General features: G+C 38.1%; 3 protein-coding genes and 1 long non-coding RNA gene across 5 annotated transcripts; all 4 read left to right on the plus strand.

Annotated features, from left to right (window-relative positions):
- On the plus strand, positions 1–6188 carry LOC140787242 (uncharacterized). 2 transcript variants are annotated; one of them, XM_073136053.1, is made up of 6 exons: positions 1–342; positions 801–928; positions 1005–1690; positions 1776–1865; positions 4921–5661; positions 5762–6188. In XM_073136053.1, exons 2-6 carry the CDS (start codon positions 820–822, stop codon positions 5867–5869), a joined length of 1734 nt encoding a protein of 577 aa, XP_072992154.1. In that variant the 5' UTR covers positions 1–342; positions 801–819; the 3' UTR covers positions 5870–6188. The 2 variants fall into 2 exon arrangements, with proteins under 2 accessions (XP_072992154.1, XP_072992153.1); XM_073136052.1 differs by lacking the exon at positions 1–342 and having other exon boundaries at positions 440–928.
- A 2317-nt stretch (positions 6189–8505) lies between these two features.
- LOC140787187 (uncharacterized) lies at positions 8506–9050 on the plus strand. The gene is made up of 2 exons (XR_012108766.1): positions 8506–8644; positions 8845–9050. It is a non-coding gene; the product is annotated as an uncharacterized lncRNA (long non-coding RNA).
- Positions 9051–11929: 2879 nt separating this feature from the next.
- Positions 11930–15662, plus strand: LOC140787814 (lysM domain-containing GPI-anchored protein LYP6-like). Its single transcript, XM_073136921.1, has 5 exons — positions 11930–12762; positions 14659–14776; positions 14867–15028; positions 15105–15136; positions 15216–15662. Exons 1-5 carry the CDS (start codon positions 12111–12113, stop codon positions 15467–15469), a joined length of 1218 nt encoding a protein of 405 aa, XP_072993022.1. The 5' UTR covers positions 11930–12110; the 3' UTR covers positions 15470–15662.
- A 1139-nt stretch (positions 15663–16801) lies between these two features.
- On the plus strand, positions 16802–18514 carry LOC140787731 (aspartic proteinase nepenthesin-1). The gene has a single exon (XM_073136824.1). The coding sequence runs from the start codon at positions 17087–17089 to the stop codon at positions 18371–18373; it is 1287 nt and encodes a 428-aa protein (XP_072992925.1). The 5' UTR covers positions 16802–17086; the 3' UTR covers positions 18374–18514.
- The last annotated feature ends 1974 nt before the right edge of the window (positions 18515–20488 follow it).

Below are 20488 nucleotides of genomic sequence, written 5' to 3' on the forward strand. Positions count from 1 at the left end.
AGCAAAATATAGATAGAGATACTAGTAGAGGAATAACTTAGATTATATATTCCAAGTTTTTGATTTAATTCCAAAGAGAGATAAACTCAATCTGCTTCCAAATCCAATTTCTCTTTTGCACTTATTCCTAATTCCTCCTCGCTATTCGCCTCCCGATTCCGAGACCCGGATAGCATTTGGGCAAGAAGGACTACGTTTACAATTACAAGCATCGGTGAAGAAGGCTTCCATTCCCTTCTTTTTATCGCCGCCGGCTCTGCCGTACCAATCACGGCCTCTGGTTCTTGGAGCTGGAATAAGGGGGAGGATAAAGCGGCAATTAGAGAGAGTCGTTCGTTCGCTGTAAGCGTTTCTTCGTCTCTTATTCTACCAATTCACGTAGATAAGTGCTGCGCTGGGCTTTGTCTAGGGTTTGTTTGGGTCGGCGATCTCCTTTTCGTGGGTGAGAGGGATCGGTTCTTTTGATCCTTTTAGGGTTTCGGTGTGTGCTCCCGTGGAATCATGCCGAGGTGAGGGGCTCCTGAAGCCGTTTTGTGTACTTCGATGAGAATGCTGGATGTGTAGATAGTTTTTCCTAATCTCTGGATAGGCCGCCAAGGATAGCGAATTCAAATTCTTTTTTATTGAACGATTTGGTCAAGAATTGAAATTGGAAGGGGCGATTTAATTCCTTTTTCTTGCTGACCCTATAGCGGGTTATTTGGCTTCTTTTGGGATTGAGTATTTTTGCAAGAAAGTTGCAGTTAATTGTTTGTTTTAGAGAAGGATTGTATATTGAAGTGGGAGTAGCATATATATAGATGGTGGTCCTTGTCCGTCATGGATAGAAGTGAGCCCGCGCTCAAGCCGGAGTGGTTGAAATCGCGGAACGGGGTTGTGGCCAACAATGGCACTTTGAACCATCAAACCAGTACTTCCTCACTTTCAGGTCTATTATTTCTTCTTGCGCATGTATGTTACTTATAGTTGGTTATTGTACTAACTAGTGGTTTTGATTGTTGTAGTTGAACACCATATAGGGATTTTTTCCAGAAACAGATCATGTCTTGTTCACCATGAGAGGAACTTGTCATCCTCCTTGCGGAGGTGTTCAAGCTCAAATGGCGCGAGGACCCATGATAAGGATCGCGCTGGGAAGTCACGAACATACAGTAGTTTTGGTAGGAGCAATCGTGAGAGAGAGCTAGACAAGGATTTTAATTTCCGTGACAGAGGTGATAGGTCAGTTTTGGTGGACAATGGGTTCCATGACAATTTGGAGACGTTTCTCACAAGTAGTTCTGAAAGGGATACCTTGAGGCATTCTCACCCCGTGGTACCAGGGAAGACGATTGGGACATTAACCAGAGGACTAGGACTTAATTCAAGTAATGGTATTAGGGGGAGGACAAAGAGTGCCTCCTTTGAAAAAGATTTTCCATCTCTCGGAGCTGAGGAGAAGAATGGACACCCAGATGCAAGCAGGGTATCATCTCCTGGTATTAGCCTCCCTATTCAAACAACTCCATTAGGTACTGCAACCATACCTGGGATTGATACCTGGAACTCCGCATTGGTAATTCCTGTGAAAGCTGCAGAAAATGGATTAGGCCTCTCATCCAAACAGCAGACTGCTGCTACTCCTGTGACAGTATTAAATATGGCTGAAACAGTGGCACAAGCTCCATCACGATTTCGCAGTGCTCCCCAGGTAGACTGTCGGATACTCTATTATAAAACTTTTTCCTTGCTTGAGAAATTTTCCATGTCGTCATATTACAATGTTATTTTTTCAGTTATCAACTCAGACCCAGAGGATTGAGGAACTAACTCTTCGACAGTGCAAGCAGCTCATACCTGTGACACCTTCAATGCCTAAAGCATCTGTAATATTTTTACCTTTTGTTGTAGCCTTAGCTATTTCTTTCTGATTTTATTAGAATCTTCTGCTTAATATTTTGTATTTATGATGGATAGTTATACCATATCTTCTGATTTGTTCTTACTGGAAGACATACTCCATCAAGGGCCCTTCATTGTGGTCATCTCGCTCCAATATGTCCTAGTATGCTCTCATATGGAGAATAATTATCTATTGATTGTCGTGCATTTCTGTGTTTATGATGGATAGTTACACCATATTTTCTGATTGTTTTTACTTTTTACTAGAAGAGATCTCCATCAAGGGGCCTTTCTGCTTTGTGGTCATCTACTCATCACATTCCAATATGTCCTAGTATGCTCTTATATGAAGAATCTTTGTCTATTAATTATATCTGAAGAATTGAGATTGCTTTTCTACGCACATTTATCTATCAATCTATCAATTTCATATACATTGGAGAAGAATGTTATGCATGTTCATTTCAGCCTGATAGTTCGCTTTTAGTATTGCCTTCCATTAACCTATCCATTCCTTTGACATGTTTAGCATCAGTTAATTGATATGTTAAATAGTTGTAAGTAGTTTTTGTCTTTTTATCTTAGAAATTTGGTTATACTAGTGCTAAGTTTCATGGTAAATAGCTGAAGTTTTTTATCCCAACGTTTATTACATCCTCTGAATAGTCTCCTCTGATAAAGACAACAATCTTTTTGTGTAGTCGAAATATATTTCATTTGGTGACTAGATATTTAGAATTGTTGTCAGGAAACATGTACTTTGCTTGTGGGCTCTTTTGAATAACTATGTATGGATATTTATGTTTATACTGTTCTAGCATGTGTTTCAGTAGGCTTTAGTTAAGTTAATTTTCTCCTGGGCACTTTAGATATGTTATAACATTATCTACAGATACACATGTATTTAAGCATATGGACATGTTACAACATGCACGATACATTATTACCTTATATATATATATATATATATGAGTTGCGGCAGTACATGCGTGCTCACCAAACTACCATTCTTCATCTCCAGAACCCTAAAGATCCCCAATCCCCATTGGCTCCCTTCATCTCAATCTGATCCATATCTATTTTTATAACAATTAGCTACCACTCCTCCCCTCCTCCAATCCCCCTGATCCCGAATTCTCGAACGATTCAGTGCCCTTAATGCTTATTTATTAAAGTCCAATAATAAATTCTCTCTCTCTCTCTCTCTCTCTCTCTCTCTCTCTCTCTCTCTCTCTCTCTTTCTTACACACATGGGTGTGGCAATGTGGATGGGTGTATTTCTGTTTGTATATGAGTTTGTGCATTTATGGATGTTTATATGGGTTTAAATATTTGCTTTGCAATACTTTACCATGGAACTAGTCTTATTAGATAACTGCTGTAGCTTTAGTAGGAACAGCCACAATTGGTTCTTTACAATGATTTATAGTTTTATAGTTAGCTCTCCTCTTGCAAAGCAAGTCTAGTATAACTTGTTTGATCTGATTAGGACAATTGTTGCTGAGTTCATGAGGTGGGATTTGAGATATTTACTTACATCTTTGTATGTCAGATACTTCATGTGTTTATCTTTTCCCTATGTGTTTTCCTTTCAAATATTTGAGTAGGTGAGTAGATAATTGATAGGAACTATTCTACTTCACTGAGAATTTAAAAAATATTGCTGGGTGTTTTTTGTTTCAATGGTGGATTTCTTGAAGAAGAGAAAACATTGGGAGTTCTGTCTAGTCTCAAGTCTCAACGGCTCATATCTGATTGCATATTCCTTCGACATTTTCTTTTGTCTTATTTCTCTTCTTTTTCCTTTTTCTTTTTACTACAGTTACTTGGGAGCTGACTGTGGTCAGTGGGGGTTGTTTAATGTTTTTAATAAGTATGTGGTGCATATCTTTTCTCTTACCATGTTTAAGAAACAGTTGAAAGAAAGAATTGTGACATCCCTAAGACATAGTGAACTGATGAAAGCTGCTAGTGGCATGGTCTAAAAGGAAAGGTAGCTGTTCTTTGTGAATCGTGCACAAATAATGGTTTAAAATTATTAATTGCTCTACTCAACTTATCGAGCTGTATCATTTCATATCTGCAGTTGCAAATTATCTAGTTTGTCTTGAAAAGCATGGCCTAGAAAAATGTCTATGTCAATTACATGAAAATGTAAATCACACATGTTTACGGAGATTCAATGATACTGATGCACAATTTTCATCAACATGTAAATCTATCTATACTGACTCGAGCTCGCTCAACTCACACTGAGTTTCTTTAGCAATAGTTCAAGCTCTTCTTGATTCCAATATTGAGCTAGCTTGGCTCTGTCCAAAAGCTTGTGAGGAAAATGGTGTAAAATTCTAGCTGCAGTTTTGATTGGTTCCTAACATGACTGAGGAGAATACATTTTATTTAAACAGAAGATAGCATATTTGCTAGAGTTTAGCCAATGTGGGACTAAATCTAGTTGGTTTAGGAGGAAAAACGTTATATTAGAAGCCGTTGCAGTTTAAGTTAGTGACTTCCAGCAAAAACTAGTACCACCAATTTATTGCTTTTTAAGTATTTGTTTATCACCAATCTACTGAGTTAATTCAGGTTGAGATTGTGCCCAAGTTGTTTGTCAATCGAGCAAGCTTGAGCTAAGCTACAAACAAGCTGAGTTCAAATGCTAGTTAGCTTCATTCACACCCCTACGCGAAAGTGGGAATATCATCCCATGAACTTCATTCGCACCCCTAAACCTTGATAAGTATTTGATGACGTTGTTTTATTAAAAGCATAACTGACTATTGGTTGATTTTTTCAAAATTTCTCTTGCTAAATTCTGTAGTTGAATCTTAATTTGATTTCTAGCATTTGCATAGAATGAGAGCTCTTGTTTGAATAGATACAGTTGAATGCTTAGGATGTGCAGTTTCTGTACTCAATTTGCTACTGCATCTTTTTTCCTTTCTTCTCTTTTTCGTCGAAGTGGTAAGATTACACACAAATTTATTATTTCATTAAGAATGTTTTAGAATATCACTATTCATATTCATAATTTTTCAGGCATCGAACTCTATGGAAAAATTGAAAAACAAAGGAGCAAGAGGAGGAGATTCTAGTAATGTCTCTAAGATTGGGCAACAATTGTCATCTCAGCCTGGCAGCCTTGCACCTCGTGCCCAAGTAAGATCTGATTCTACGAAGACATCTGTACTGGGAGGTTTTCAAGTCCTCAATCGAGAGAAGAGTGGTACCTTCCCTGCCACTAAAGATGGCCCAAGTGTTAGCAATGTTGTGAGCCCTGTTGGTCTAGCTCCATCTGCTTCAATACTTTCATTGAAGAGTCCCTCTAATCAAAAGCTTAAAGGTGAGAACAAGGATGTTACATTGTCTTCAACCCATAGTCCATTTGGTGAAAAGAGATCACATTCACAATCAAAGGAGAGACATGAATTCTTCAAATACATACGGGATAAAACATCAAAGGGTGCTATCCCTGAGCAAGATTGCATCACATCCTCATCTAGCTTAGATGATTCAGGGGAGCATAGTCCTCTTAATCATGAGAAGGTTGATATCTTGTCTGATTCTGGCTTGAATTGTTCAGAAAATGGACATTATGTCACTAAAACTGCAGATGCTTGTGGTGAATCTAAGAGGCTTCCAACAGAAATTGAAGAAACAGATCCATGTTCAGAACCTGTTGATCCAGAAGAAAAGGCTCTACTACGGTTACTAGGGTGGGATGAGAATGAAAAGGTGGATGCTCTGACGAAGGAAGAGATTGATGCTTTCTACATGAAGGTAGTTCCTTTTTTATTAATATATATATGTAATCATATTTGTTGATACTGCACTGCACTAACATTTTATTTTCTTTTCCCCCCTTGCATCCCTTTTAAAGTACAAGGAATTAGAGCAATCTTCAAAGCTGTCCCAGCAGAAGATCCGACCATTAAAGGAAGTGCTAGCAGAAATATCTGCGGGCAATATAACGGTGTCGATGAATTGAGGTTGAGCACCTCAGGCTCTGAGACAGAAGCATGAATTTTGCTAAATTGCATCTACTTCCAGGCTTTAGAAGTAATTAGTTATACTGAAGCTTTTTTTGATTCTGAGGGATATGAGGTGAGAGTTGAGTAGTTCCAATATTCTTGTTGCTGAAAATGAGGAATTTAGTATTCTCCCCACTTGTGATGCTAAAGGGATGGGAAGTTCACAAATAAGGTGCAGGTTCTTCTGGACTTGGAGCAATGTCGTTGAGATATTGTTTGAAAAATAGGTTGGTTTCTTTTGTTCTTCCTTGAGAAATGAGGGTAGTTATCATAGAAGGTCTGCAGTATTACCTTTGGTTGATATTTGCCTAGTTGGATAATTGGTAGTTTTCAAAAAAAAAATTTCCATTCCACTGTCGTGTATCTCGGTTTTTTTATCTATTTGCCAGGTCAAGGTTGTGAGGTGCTGCTATGGATCCTTGCTGATAATAATAATAATAATAATAATAATAATAATAATAATAATAATAATAAAGTTTGAATTAGGTAGCGTACTTACTATTTAGCTTTGACATGTGAAAAACCCTAATCATGTAATATGAGAGCACTAACCCCCCGAAGCAGACGATTGGCAACTGGCAAGTCATTGAACCTGAAAAATTCGTGAAGAAAACAAGATGGACGGTTGGGGTTCGATCTCGTCTTACACTGCCCCCACCTGGGCCCACTGGACGAGTGTGTGTATAATTGTGCCACGTGGAACTGGGTCGGATATATGGACGTGGGGCCACCTTTCAAAGGACGGCTCGTCCAAGTGGGGATACAATCATGTGCTTAATGATGATGCATGTGATTAGGTGTTAGCATCTGAGGTCTATTTATTGCTGGATGCTCTTCTGAGCGTAATAAATGTTATAGACGTTACATGGAAACACCATCTGCCAGTCACGGTTTCCGAGGTGAAAATTTTCTGCACCAAACTACCTTGTGAGGTGAAATTTTATCCTTTTTTCGAGTAGTGCTGGTGCTAGTAAATGCAGGATTTTTTTTTGGGGGGTACATCTGAAGTGCCCTTTTGTAATTTATTTGTATTTAACTTTTTAATTTATAATAATAGATTCTAATATGTATCACACATGTATAAATTGTGTTTTCTAATAAGTAAGATGCTGAAATAAACACATTTTTTAACACCTGAACATGAGTTTTACAGTTTAATTATAGGGTAAAATATATTTTACCTTTTTTAACTTATACCTAAGATCACATTTTACTTTCCCTTAGGTTGAAAGTCATTTTAGTCCCATATACAATTTTTTGTATATCTGAATTAAAGTAAGTTGATTAAAGGGTTAAATATATTTTACCTCCCTCTCCTCTTTTACTTATGCCCAAAATCACTTTACATTCATGTACTTTGAAAAGTCTCAAACTAGTCGCTGTACTTACGACTAAAGTGATACCGTCATATTTACTGTCAAACTTTACGGAGCGCGACCAAATTACTCTTAAAGCCAGTTGCAAGATTATTTCCCTACATTTCTAATTTTTTAAAAAACCAAACTACTCTTTCCTCGCTATTCTTTCTCTTTTCACCCATTTTATTTTCTTCCTTTTACTTTCTTTTCCACCTATGGCCTCTTTCCAACTATTAATGTCGCCGTATGATTTCGACGATCTGCGATTTTTGTACCAAATCTTAAAAACCCTATGGAAGGAGATGATGTTGCCCAAACGAAAACCACGTCGGTCTAGCCTAACAAACCAACGAGGTATTTTGGTCATTTGGCCACACCCCGTTAAGTTAGACAGTAAATATGATATCACTTTAGTCGTAAGTACATAGACTACCTTAAAGTATACGAAAATAAAGTGATTTTAGGCATAAGTAGAAGGGGTAAAATATATTTAACCCTTGATTAAATTTTACATCAAACTTAACATAATCTATCCAAATTACTAAAATAACTCCTTATATTAAATATAACAAATAAAATAAAATTATTAAAATAGTTAAATTACCCTTCTTCTTAATCAGGTTGTCTAAAATGAGTAATTTAGTAATTTACATTGAGCTATTTTAAGTTCGATGAAAATTTTAAGGGAGATTGACAAAAAAACGTCTTACATTTTGCTTGTAATATTCTCTACACATAACTATATGGATATATTTTTAACACCTGTATATTGACCCAAATGCCTCAAAAACACCCTCTCATTAGTTTTATTAATGGTCAATTACCATGTAGATGAATTAAGGTAACCATAAATGCAAAATGACTGTGATGCTATTGAATAAGATTGTTTGTATGTTTAGATGTTAAGAGTTCTTTGTTAAACTGAACTCAGAACTGTCCTTTGAGCCAGTAAAAACAAAAGGTACTGGTCCAATGAGAAATATCCTTATAAGGGTGCCAATGATAATAAAGACAAAACTTGGTTGTTTTATGATAAGTTTCCCCCAAAAAATTAGAATAAGCAAGCAGGGCAAATTCGTGCCAAGTGTATCTTGGATAATAAATAGCAATTAATGAAACCCCCCCCCCCCTCTCTTTCTCCTACCCCTCTCTCTCTCTCTCCCCCCTTGGCTCACTGAGTTATGCATATATAAAGGAAGGCAAGGCCATGGTCCTCTTAAAGCTCCCTCTTCTCTTTTGCCAATTTAGTTAAGACAGTTTTGGTTAAGGGGGTTGTTGTCTGGTTCTAGGTCTCCAAGATAAACCTAAAAGTGTAACTAGGAGATCTCGGACCAGGCTTCAATCCCTTTAACCATCATTTGCTCCTCAGCTATAGTAAGCTTCGTTCTTCTTTCTTAGCTTAATTGTCTTGCTTTGCTCTCTTTTACCATCTTTTTGTAAATACTTTTTGAAAAATAGGTCCAATTTTCAAATTTCTCAGAGAAATTGGTTAAATAGTTTTCATTAGAAATGAATCACACATTCAACGACGTCAAAGATTTTTTTTTTATTTTTTATTATGTTTTTGGCTGCAGATAACAACTTTTTTTTGAAAAAAAGTTTCAAGTGAAGAATTAATTACTGACTTTGATAGCGAATGGATGGCTTCAGAGTTTGAAAAGAAGACCTGGTTTGCAAATAGAAAAGTTAATTGTAACTCTTGTGAGTTGATACCCGCTGTTGTTTTGTTCAGTGTAGGAAGTCTTTCTTTATTACTGCTGGTTTCAGTTATTTTATTTTATATTTTTGCATTTCTTATCCTGCTATTATTGAGAGCTAAGTCTGAGTATATGATATTTTTGAACTGAATTAGTATAAATCAGAATAAATTTTTATCTTTCTACAAGATAGTAACTTATGAAACTAATTGTCACGCTTTATTATATATCCTACCTCTCTACAGAAGGGTTATCATGGATAAAAGAAGACACCCAGAATGCATAGTTCTTACTTCTTACCATTATCGTTGGTTTTTTTTTTTACCGGTTTACATCTAACTAGAACTTACGGATGTTACTTGATTGTGTGAGTGCAAATCTCTCTCTCTCTCTCTTCTCACTTGCTTATGTGACTATGTGAGTGAGACATGAACTTGCCATGCTATGGGCATTGCAGAAGGTAAAACGTAACTGACGAGGACTTAAATAAGCTTTGTTTGTACATGAGGTTGCAAAGGATGCCTCATAAATGTAGTCTGAGCGAAGTGGATAAAGATACCATATATATATATATATATATAATATACAGATAATGTTAACAAGATGAAATATTCATCGTAACTCCATTCCATGGATCATGATTTACCAGTGAATTCCATAAACGCATACATTCGTTGGTAGGGTAAAAAGGGGAGAGAAAGTGGCATTTAAGAAGGTGAAAAAACTATGGAATCTCTACTTTCTCTCGGTATTATTGGAGTAGCAGACTGCAGTAAAGGCCAGGGATAGATGCCGTTAGGGACTATTAATTTGGTGTCATATATTTGAAGAAACTGCATCTACCCATGAACATGATATCCCTTTCATATTGATGCAAGTTGAACTGCTGTGTATCATTCTCAGGTAGTAGCGAGGAAAAAAGGAGAGCATCTAAGCCTTTTTTTTTCCCCTTATGTTGGTATCTCATTTAGTATTACAAATGCAATATCTTGAAACACACAGGTTATTGTTAGTTAGAGAGCGCATAGACCCTAATAAATGTAGCAAAATACGCCATTAGGATTAGGAGCCCAAGGTTTGGCACAGGATGTATGGTGTCGAACCTATTTAGTTTCACAGAGTAATCAATTTAAAAGAAAATAGTAAGGGTATCTTTCTCTCTCTCTGTATATATATATATATATATATATATATATATATATATATCTTTTTCTAACTCAACTACAGTTTTTATAATCACATATCAGTAACATCTTTAAATATTGGGGCCGTCCATGGTCCTATCGTAACATTTAAGCCCAGCCCAAGAACCTGGTTATTTCTTCTTCTGGCTATTGGGTCAGCCTTGGGCCCTCTAAATGTACTAGTAGCCCGGGCTTCTGTTGGACAAAAATCAAATTATGATTAAATACATTTTACCACTTTATGCTTCGGAATAGAACTATTTTACCATCTGAATTTTGTTTGTATCGCTGCTGGACCTGGCCGGGTTCGGTTGGCTGAAGCCCCCACCCATTGGCATATTAGAGAGCCCAAACCTGACCCAATAGCCGCGTAAAAAACTAAGGTCTTGTTTGCTGTGAAGACTCTCCTCTCTAAACTGATTTAGGGATCTTTAAACTGGTTCAGTAACCAAATATTTTTTTATTATTTTCATATCTAATTAAGTTTATCTTGAAAAAAATTAAGACTAACTAATCGAATCCGGGGCTTAATTTCAAACCAAACAATGCCTAAGAAGATAAAATAAGCTTTCACAAAACTTTTTATAAAGGTTTAGAGAACATATAATAAGATTTATAAATATGTGTATTATAAAAAATATATAGTGGATGGGCTCTATATAAACGTCATCAAGCCCTAACCCAACCTAAAATTTAATGGAGCTTAGACTTTTCGGCTTCACCCGGCCCATTAGGTCTAAACACTTCAACCTAATTCGTTGGGCTGGTGGGGTCAAGCGGGCTGCGCTACCATGCTACGGCCGAGTCACTGCTCTTCGCTATACTTTTAGCTAAATTATCAATATATATAGTATTAATCGAGATAATCAAATAATCTAAATGACCATATTTTGATTAAATAAATACATATAAAATTAAAGTTTTAAGGAGATGAAGTAATTTTTGTGCAAACTGATAATAATTTTTAAACTAAAAAGATATGGACATTATTAAATTTGAATAGAAAAGGCTAACAATTACAATTCAATTAGAAGTGCCGAACGTAGACATGATCATCGGGCGGGCCGGGCCGGGTTCGGGTTTAAGTATTTGTTTACGGCCCAACCCACCAATCACTCGGGGCGGGCTGGGTTCGGGCCAGGCTAGAATAGTCTAACCCGTTACCGCCCGTCGGCCCGTGAGAGATCGGGCTAGTTGGTCGGGCCAGGCCGGCCCGACCAACCAATCACTCGGCCCAACCCATATTTTAGCTATTTTTAGAATTTTTTTAACTATTAGCTTATTTTAAAAAAAAATATTTATATTCCTCCGTTTAAAAAATAATTAAAATAAATTAAATTTTTTTAAAGGTGTGCTTAAAATAATGCAAAACGGTGCAATACCAAAATTTCAATGGCAAAAAATACTGTAGCAGACGGGCAAAGTACTGTAGCAAAACGGGCGGGCCTAGTTGCGGGCCAAACGGGCAGGCTTTCAAGCCGGGTCGGACGGGCAAAGGGCTGGCCCGTGCCACCCATGGATAGCTCGGGCTCGGGCCGGGCCAAGCCTAAATCGGGTCCGAGCCGGGCTTAGCCCGGTCCAAACCGGGCCGGGCACGGACGAGCTGGGCCGTTTTATCATGTCTAGCGGAACGAAACAAAATTAAGGAAATATAAATTTTTGGCCAAAAGTAAGTACTGAGTAGAGTGTATTTAACACATAAATTTGGAGTCCTCTTATTTGAAAAGGCATAAACGTAGATAAAAGTTAAGACGGTAACGTGAGAGAGAAACCGTACCAGAGCATATAAACAAAAGCTCCAAAAATAAAAGTGCCACTTTCCATCGCTCAGTGAAAAAATCCAACAAAAACCTCTGCTGCCCCCCGTTGTCCACTACCAGCCCCTTTGCTCCCCCCAACTCCACTCTCCACTCTCCACTCCCCAACTCCAATCCCACTCTCTCAAATCCCAAAACCCAAATGGTAATGCCAGCGACCCTCTCCTTCCTCCTCTTTCTCTCCTCCTCCTTCCTCCTCTCCGTCTCCAAATCCACCATCCAACCCTGCACCACTTCATCCTCCTGCCCTGCCCTCCTCGGCTACACCCTCTACACCGACCTCAAGGTCTCCGAGGTCGCCGCCCTCTTCCAAGCCGACCCCTTCGCCATCCTCGCCGCCAACTCCCTCGACTTCTCCCTCCCTTCCTCCCCCAATTCCATCCTCCCCTCCGGCCTCTTCCTCCGCATTCCCACTACCTGCTCCTGCTCCGACGGCATCTACAAGTCCGTCTTCACCCGCTACACCACCCGCCCCGCCGACTCCCTCTCACTCCTCGCCGACTCCGTCTTCGCCGGCCTCGTCTCCGCCGACCAGATCCAGGAGGCCAACGGCATCGCCGATCCAAGGGTGCTCGACGCCGGGACCACGCTGGTGATCCCGCTCCCCTGCGTTTGCTTCAATTCGACCGATAATTTCCTCCCGGCGGTGTATCTCTCGTACGTCGTGCGGGATGGGGACACGGTGGCCAGCATTGCAGCGAGCTATTCGACGACGACGACCGACATCATGAATGTGAACTCGATGGGAGGTGCCGTCGTCAGTCCGGGGGATATCATCGCCATCCCATTGCCAGGTGATTGGAACTTATAAGTTAGTGACTAGAAAAAAGTGTTTGATAAAATCAGCAAGCTACATTCTTTAAGTACCCTAATGTGCGCAAATGCCAGGTAATGATATGATCTATGATTTTATTAATGTTGATTATTGTTCTGAACGAGCATATGTCACTTTGGCATGCATTTTACAAACTAATGTACAATGACATGCATACATGGATGTACATTGAGAACTTTATATCCTAATTATGTTTTGATAATTGGTTGGTAAATGTGTATCACAGATACCTCATCCACGATAAACTATTAGTGCATTCTTTTGATTCTAAGCATTGAATAAAGTTCTCACTGACAAACAGAATCATCATTATTCAGTAGGTTCTTTTAGCATCAATGATGTTTCCTGTCCTGCCAATACACCTACCCACCGTAAGACACGGAGTTAACATATTCGTCATGAATTACTTATGCCATACTTTAGCAGAGTCCTCAGGATGGTCCATCTGAAATTTTGATTGTACTAGATTTGATTTTGCAACTGCAATAGCTGGTTTCCACATTCTGATCCTTGAACTTAACTTCTCTTTATTATGGCTCATGGATAAGTTGAACTTGCCAATTATTAATTGTAAGTACATGCAGATAATTTCATATGCAGAGCCACCTTCTTCAGATATATAACTTTGAGGATAATCAGTCTCTCCCCTTGTTCTGCAGTTCTCTTTATCTGTAAATTTTGTGTTGAATATTCATGCATATTTTGAAAGTTCACGCTTGAATCTGATATTGCATGTCTGTCGTCTTCTTGCCATTTTTGTTTAACTTACCTCATAGAAATAGTTAGCTATCAAATTGAGCATCTTGATACTGTCTACTGGAGCACTTTCTGACTTCTCCAGAGTCCAGACATCATCTATTTAACCAGAAGTATATGTTCTATTGGCTTCTACATACAAGGGGTGGGATAATCCTTTACGAAGACTTATCAGGTTATATCGTTATAAGAAAGAGGTCCCAAATCATTATTTGACCTTCTTATGAACTGCCTTAGGTTCCTTCGTGATTGATTGTACTTTCTGTAATAGCTTTCCACCATATGATTCAGACAATAGTAAGCTGGTGCCAGATGCCTAAGAAGTTTCTAAGATGATGAAATATGAGTTAGATCATCTGGAGATTACATTGACTAGATTTGGCTGATTATCTTTCTAATTTTCCAGGTTATTATGCACATCATATTGGTGTGTTTGGTTATCTTGAATGAATTATGCAAAGATATATTGTTATTGCATTTTGTTAGAGAATCAAAGCATGTTCTCTAACTATGAAAGTTTAAATAATCCTTTTCTCATTTTAGCATCAAGGAATCAATTTATTTTCTTCATGCTTCATAAATGCATGGGGTCGAAACTGAGTGTTGGCAGTTATGTAAATAATTATTTTGAAGTTTTGGATTGACATGTCAAAAATGGAGTAGCATCATTGTGGAGTTACTTTATTCAATATCAAGCCGCTGCAAATGAAATTGGGAAACTTAAATGGTGACAGAAGCAGAGGGAGAATGCATCCTGTCCCTAACTTATGAAGGGCATGGACTTGAAAGAGTTGCCTGAGGGAAAAGATCCGTGTAGCCTACCCCCGATAGTTGCGGTCTAACGTTTGTTTTTCATATATTAGATCACTTGCTACCAAAATTCCCTTTGGTATATGTATCAGTTTATTTTGATCTTGTGGGCCAACATTATCAGCTCTACATTTTTTCCTCAATAGTTGACACTTGAGTTGGGTGATTGTGATCACTAGATGCTTGCCAGGTTCTTCATTTGCTAGTGGATATTTATGTTTTATCCAATCAACATTAATTCCTTTTTCTGCTAATGGTACTGATGCTTTCGTGTATTGCCTTCATTTAGCATGTGCTTCGACCTTCCCAATGTATGCCACAGACTACGGATTGGTTGTGGCAAATGGGACTTATGCAATCACTGCTGGTCGCTGTGTCCAATGCAGCTGTGGACCAGGGGATCTCAAGTAAACAATGATTTCTTTTTTTCTACCCTATATGTTATTTTGCCATCATTTTATCTTATTTGAAATGTGAGGCTCGTGTTTTTATTGTAGTTTATACTGCACACCAGCCTCGTTGGCGGCATCATGCTCGAGCATGCAGTGCAGTAACAGCAATCTGATCATCGGAAATTTCACCTCCCAACCCACTAGTGGTGGTTGCAGTGTCACCTCTTGTAACTACAATGGTTCTGTAAACGGAAGTATCATCACTACGTAAGCATACATCTCAGAGTTGTGTTTCTTAAAACGTTCCGAAGGAAGAAACTCTTACTCCAGCTTTAATTTGCAGGTTGGCCACATCTTTTCAACCTCAATGCCCAGGTAATTCATTTTGGTTCTCTATAGTTCTTACACTAGTTAGTTGATTATTCTAAATGCTAACACTATCTAACTGTTTCAGGGCAACATCAGTTTCCTCCCCTCAGTAAGCCACCAACTTCACTGATTCATGGGTCATTTCTTACGCCATCGCCATCACCAATGGCACAAGCAGGTGGTTCTGCGACAACACCAAGGTCATCCTTTCCATTCATCGGTGTTTCTCCTGCATATGGCCCTGCTGGAAGTACTTCTGGCGGCACTCCTACATTGGAACACTTTGGTGACATTCTAAGTGTACTTTTCTTTTATCTTGTACTCGAGCTTGTGCTGTAAAATGGGGACGTGATTTATTTTTGGGGTTTGAATTTGTACTGTAATATCTGTCTAGCACCGGTTGGATTATCTTTGGTAAGCCTTTTTGATTGAATTGTTTTCTTGCCAAAAGGCACAAGATTAGTTTCTTCTAGGTTGAATGGGGACATTTGTAACATTTTGTCAAGCTATGGCAACTTCACAATTTTGTGCAGCGGTGCATCCCTCATGGTTTTGTAGATTGTGACAAACTGAGATCAGAAGGAAACCTAAATTGTACTCCCTTCCACCTATATCTGCTGTCAATTGTCAATCCCACAGTTAAAAATATACTTAAAATATCTCTAAGCCCCAGAATTTGAAAGTACGTTCTACCTGGTTGAGACGTCTTACCTTCAAACCTCTCACAATATGTCAAAAAAAAGTTTTTGAATTAAGAAATACTTTATCCCTAATATAAATGATCGAGTATCTATGTATACAAATTCTGGAATATTATTTCTGACTAGAAGAACTCGAAAAAAAAAAATCTGAATCCTACTCTGAAAGGAAAATCCAAGTTTAATTCGAAAAACGTGTTGCATCACTCAATCCACTAACCTACATCAGAACTTCCAGTTGAATCCACTAACCTAAGATTAGGTTCATTAAGTCAAGCTTTAGTTTAATTAAACACTTGTAGTCATATCACATACTTGACCATTACTCGAGCAGTACTACTATCTATAATTCTAGTTCACCTACAAGATTCTTTGTTTGGGCAACATCAGGATCAAAGATGCTTAAATCTTGAATTAGAATATTGTAGTCAGGTAAAGAAATTGATCTATTCTAAACAGGTGGGACTTTGTTTTCATCCCAACGTCGTTGATGACATTTAAAGAATAGAAAACACGAGATTGATAGCTCACCAAACGCCACCAATTGATACAACCTTCTAATCTCTTTCTAATACGGCTGCTTCTGCAGCCGTAGATTGCAGGAACTTGCTGCATTCGGGGGGGTACTCGTCAACCCATGATTGGGTGCCAAACTTAAAAAGAAAAAAAAATATCCATATATTGATGTATATTAAATTCAAATGAGTATTCTAGGTTAAATTTCAACGTGGAAAAGGGATACCAAATATAAATCCAAATTTAATTTGTTACGAGTACAAATTTGTTGCAGCCGGGCGCTGCAGCGGATCCACTCCCATTGCTTGCAGTGGAAAACAAATAGCTTTCCTGCCCACTTCTGATGGGCAGGTTGTTCACCAAACCTTAAGCATCTCTCTCGTCTCTTGATCTAATAGACTTAAACCTAAAAACTTCTAATATTTATATATTGTAATAAAACATCGATCAAGATCGTTGATTTTGGGAAACATTAATAAGAAAAAGAAATATAGAGATAGACATAAATCCTACCTACCAAAGTTCGAAACAAACTCACCACCTCTCTCTCATCTCTTCTCATCAAGTATGTTAGGAATAACATAGCCTAGCTTTATATGATCAACTTTCAAATATCGAGACATACCTAACTATAACTACTCTATTAATCAATATGCCTATATACGTTTGCCATGAGCCATAATTGACCATATCTATCGTCTCTCTCTCCTTCTTCTCCCTCTTTTCCATATTGTTCACAAACATGGTGACATCCAAGGTGCTGCAAATTCTAGTATTATTCATACTCTTTTGTTTCACCCAAGCGAGTGCTTCTCATCCAAAGGGTCTCAGAGTCCATCTCACCCATGTAGACGCCAATGGCAACTTCTCCAAGGTCGAGCTAATCCAACGCGCCGCGCGTCGAAGCCACCACCGGATGTCGAGGCTAACTGCCAAGACGATGAAGGCCGCCGCCGACTCGAGCTCGAAGGTCCAATCGCCAGTCCACGCAGGCAACGGTGAGTACCTCATGGACTTGGCCATTGGCACTCCAAGTCTCCCCTTCTCCGCCATCTTAGACACTGGGAGCGATCTCATCTGGACCCAATGCAAACCCTGCGTCGAATGCTTCACGCAGACAACTCCATTGTTCGACCCATCAAGCTCCTCCTCCTACAAAACTCTCCCTTGCACCAGCAATCTATGCGAAGCTCTTCCAATCTCTTCTTGCAAATCGAAGTGCGAGTATTTGTACACGTATGGCGATACGTCATCCACACAAGGAGTTCTTGCAAGCGAGACCTTAACATTCGGGTCTACAAAGGTGTCAAACTTAGCATTTGGTTGCGGTGATACGAACCAAGGCGATGGATTCACGCAGGGTTCGGGCCTGGTAGGACTCGGGCGTGGACCCTTGTCTCTTATATCCCAACTGGGCATGGGCAAATTTTCTTATTGCTTGACATCTTTAGATCAATCTAAGACGAGCCCACTTTTCTTTGGTGCATTAGCTGACATAAAAGCAAGTGCAACTAATACTATTCCACTAGTTAAGAACCCTATGCAACCATCCTTCTACTATCTAAACTTGAAAGGGATCACAGTGGGTGGAACTCAATTGACCATTTCGAGCTCAACCTTCGCCCTACAAGATGATGGCACTGGTGGATTGATCATAGACTCTGGCACGTCCGTTACGTACTTAGAGTTGGCTGGGTATAAGATGGTGAAGAAGGCCTTCATATCTCAGATGCAGTTGCCGGTCGCCGACGGCTCCGATATCGGCCTCGATCTTTGCTTCTCCTTGCCGTCGGATTCGTCGTCGGTGGAAATTCCGAAGCTGGTGTTCAACTTTGACGGTGCTGATTTGGATTTGCCGGCGAACAACTACATGGTTGTGGATTCGAGCACTGGTTTGCTTTGTTTGACTGTTATGGGATCTAGGGGGATGTCCATCCTCGGCAACTTCCAGCAGCAGAACTTGCAGATATTATACGATTTAGATAACGAGAAGTTGTCGTTCGCTCCTATTCAGTGTGATCAGTTGTAAATTTTTTTTTTTTTCTTTTTCCTCCAGAGTGTGGATTTATCGCTGGCATTGTTATCTGTGGTTACTGAATGCTAGCTACTTAACTACGTTGATTAAGTTCTAATATTCGTTCATATATTTGAATACATTAATATTTGGTTTTTTTTTTTTTTGGTGCTAATCTTTGCGGAGACGAAAGAAATTATTACAATTGAAAACAGATAGATTAGAGAATTTTGAATTTTGACTATGGAAATTAAGGATAAGGCCTTTCTTTGTGGTTAATAAATTTTAATTTACGAAAAGAAAAAACCCCATGACGTCTGTACTAAGGTGTAATGATTATTTTGGATAATTTGACATCAAAATGAATACGTTGGCACGTACAAGAAAATTGATGAACAATGATTCAATAAAGCCCATGATGCTTAAATTGTTGAATTGGGTAGATAATCTTATACGTAAGGCCCTGATCTCTGTAAAATTATAATGCTATATTATTTTTCAGAATTTATTCTATATAAATCACAATAGTCAATATCTTTCCAATGGATACAAATATTAAATCGAGGCACCCATTAAAATAAAATAAAGCATTGCCTTCTTTCCCATATCTTGCATCTATAGTTCTTTTTTAGACCTCGTCATGATCTGGATCAGAGTTTGAGCTTGCCACAATAGAAATCACAACCTTCTCGTTCTCCAGAATACAGAAAAACACCCTTCCTACAAACACTACATAAAGTCTGCGCAATTAATTTACACTAGCAATATACTCTTTTTACACCTCTCTTGGAAGCAACTCAATCTTTGTCACCATCCCAAATGCTGATATCCAAATAAAGTAAGTTTTTAGATTAATTGATTATCTAATTCATTGTCAATTATTTTTCGATGTTGAGATTTAGTACTGGCCAATCCAAAGCAAGTGCATTTGATGCACCATTTGACTATGCCTGCTCAAATCATATGTTTCCTATATTTACTTCGAGCGCAATCTAAGCCATTATATGCAACCATCAAATTATTGAAATTAGGAGTGTATTTGGATCAGATTCGATTTGATATTTTGAAAGATTGAATTTATATCTATTTAATTTTATTGGATTGGGACTCGAATAAGATTCTAAATGGATAGGTAGTTATAATATCCGTATCTAGTCCATTTATTATCAGATTATGTTAGACTCAAATTGGATTTAAATTCAATCAGACAATGGACTGGATTTGGATTCCTCACAAATAACTGCAGCTGGTTTGTTATAAAATAAAATGAAATTTACGATGATCTTATTCCAAAGCAAAAAGTCACTGCTTTTAGCACTAAAATATAATAGTTTAATAGATAAAAATTAGACCGTAATATTTTAAGCATCTCATCAAAAAATGTCACAAAATTAACATATTACGCAAACATAATATAATACGAAGCTTATTTTTTTGAGAGAGTCGAGAGTGTTCGTACAGGAATAAAGTAATACAAGACTTCTACTTACATAATTTAAGTACATGAGTATGTAATCATTATTTACGGATTTTAAAAAAATTACATATTTATAAGAGCTCTAATGGATATTCACTCCGAATTCAAATCCAAATTTGATCAAATATGAGATACTTATACTGAATCTAACTTATTTACTATATGGATAGAAAAATTAAGATTCATATGTAAGTTAGTCGGATTCTGAGTAGATTCTGTATGGATAATTAGATTAAGTTTCAGTATGGAATCACTATCTAATTATTTGGAGGTAATGACTTGGCAAGCCCTATTCAATTCTCTATTTCTATTACTAATTAATTACCTATTGTGTTTGGAGTTGTAGATTTTTTATCTGTCACCCATTAATCCTATATATTTTCCTCTTTGTATGGAAAGCTATTTTTTGTGGAAAGCCTGTAGATGGCACAATTCATTAACAATCAACACAAATATAAAGGAGCCTGCTACATAGAAAAAAATAGGATATTAAGCAACAACTCATTGACATAAGTATTACTTAGTTACAATAAGCAAAACTACGACATCCAGCCAATAGGTAATGATGTTTATGTTGCTGGCTTTTTCAGCCTCCATATAAGGTCCCACATGAGGGGCACCTAGCGAACCCGAGTGTTTCACCAACTCTGCAC

This window comes from Typha latifolia, chromosome 4 (genome assembly GCF_019914945.1).
Source record: "Typha latifolia isolate L0001 chromosome 4, TyphaL0001v2, whole genome shotgun sequence".
Lineage (NCBI taxonomy): Eukaryota > Viridiplantae > Streptophyta > Magnoliopsida > Poales > Typhaceae > Typha > Typha latifolia.

Bases quoted from the DNA above. Each gene is read 5' to 3' on its own strand.
- LOC140787814 (XM_073136921.1), top strand. From the start codon at position 12,111: ATGGTAATGCCAGCGACCCTCTCCTTCCTCCTCTTTCTCTCCTCCTCC. The intron at 15,029-15,104 runs GTAAGCATACAT...TTTAATTTGCAG, and splicing joins AACGGAAGTATCATCACTAC to GTTGGCCACATCTTTTCAAC. The intron at 15,137-15,215 runs GTAATTCATTTT...TAACTGTTTCAG, and splicing joins TTTTCAACCTCAATGCCCAG to GGCAACATCAGTTTCCTCCC.
- LOC140787731 (XM_073136824.1), top strand. From the start codon at position 17,087: ATGGTGACATCCAAGGTGCTGCAAATTCTAGTATTATTCATACTCTTT.
- LOC140787242 (XM_073136053.1), top strand. From the start codon at position 820: ATGGATAGAAGTGAGCCCGCGCTCAAGCCGGAGTGGTTGAAATCGCGG. The intron at 929-1,004 runs GTCTATTATTTC...TGATTGTTGTAG, and splicing joins CAGTACTTCCTCACTTTCAG to TTGAACACCATATAGGGATT. The intron at 5,662-5,761 runs GTAGTTCCTTTT...TCCCTTTTAAAG, and splicing joins TTGATGCTTTCTACATGAAG to TACAAGGAATTAGAGCAATC.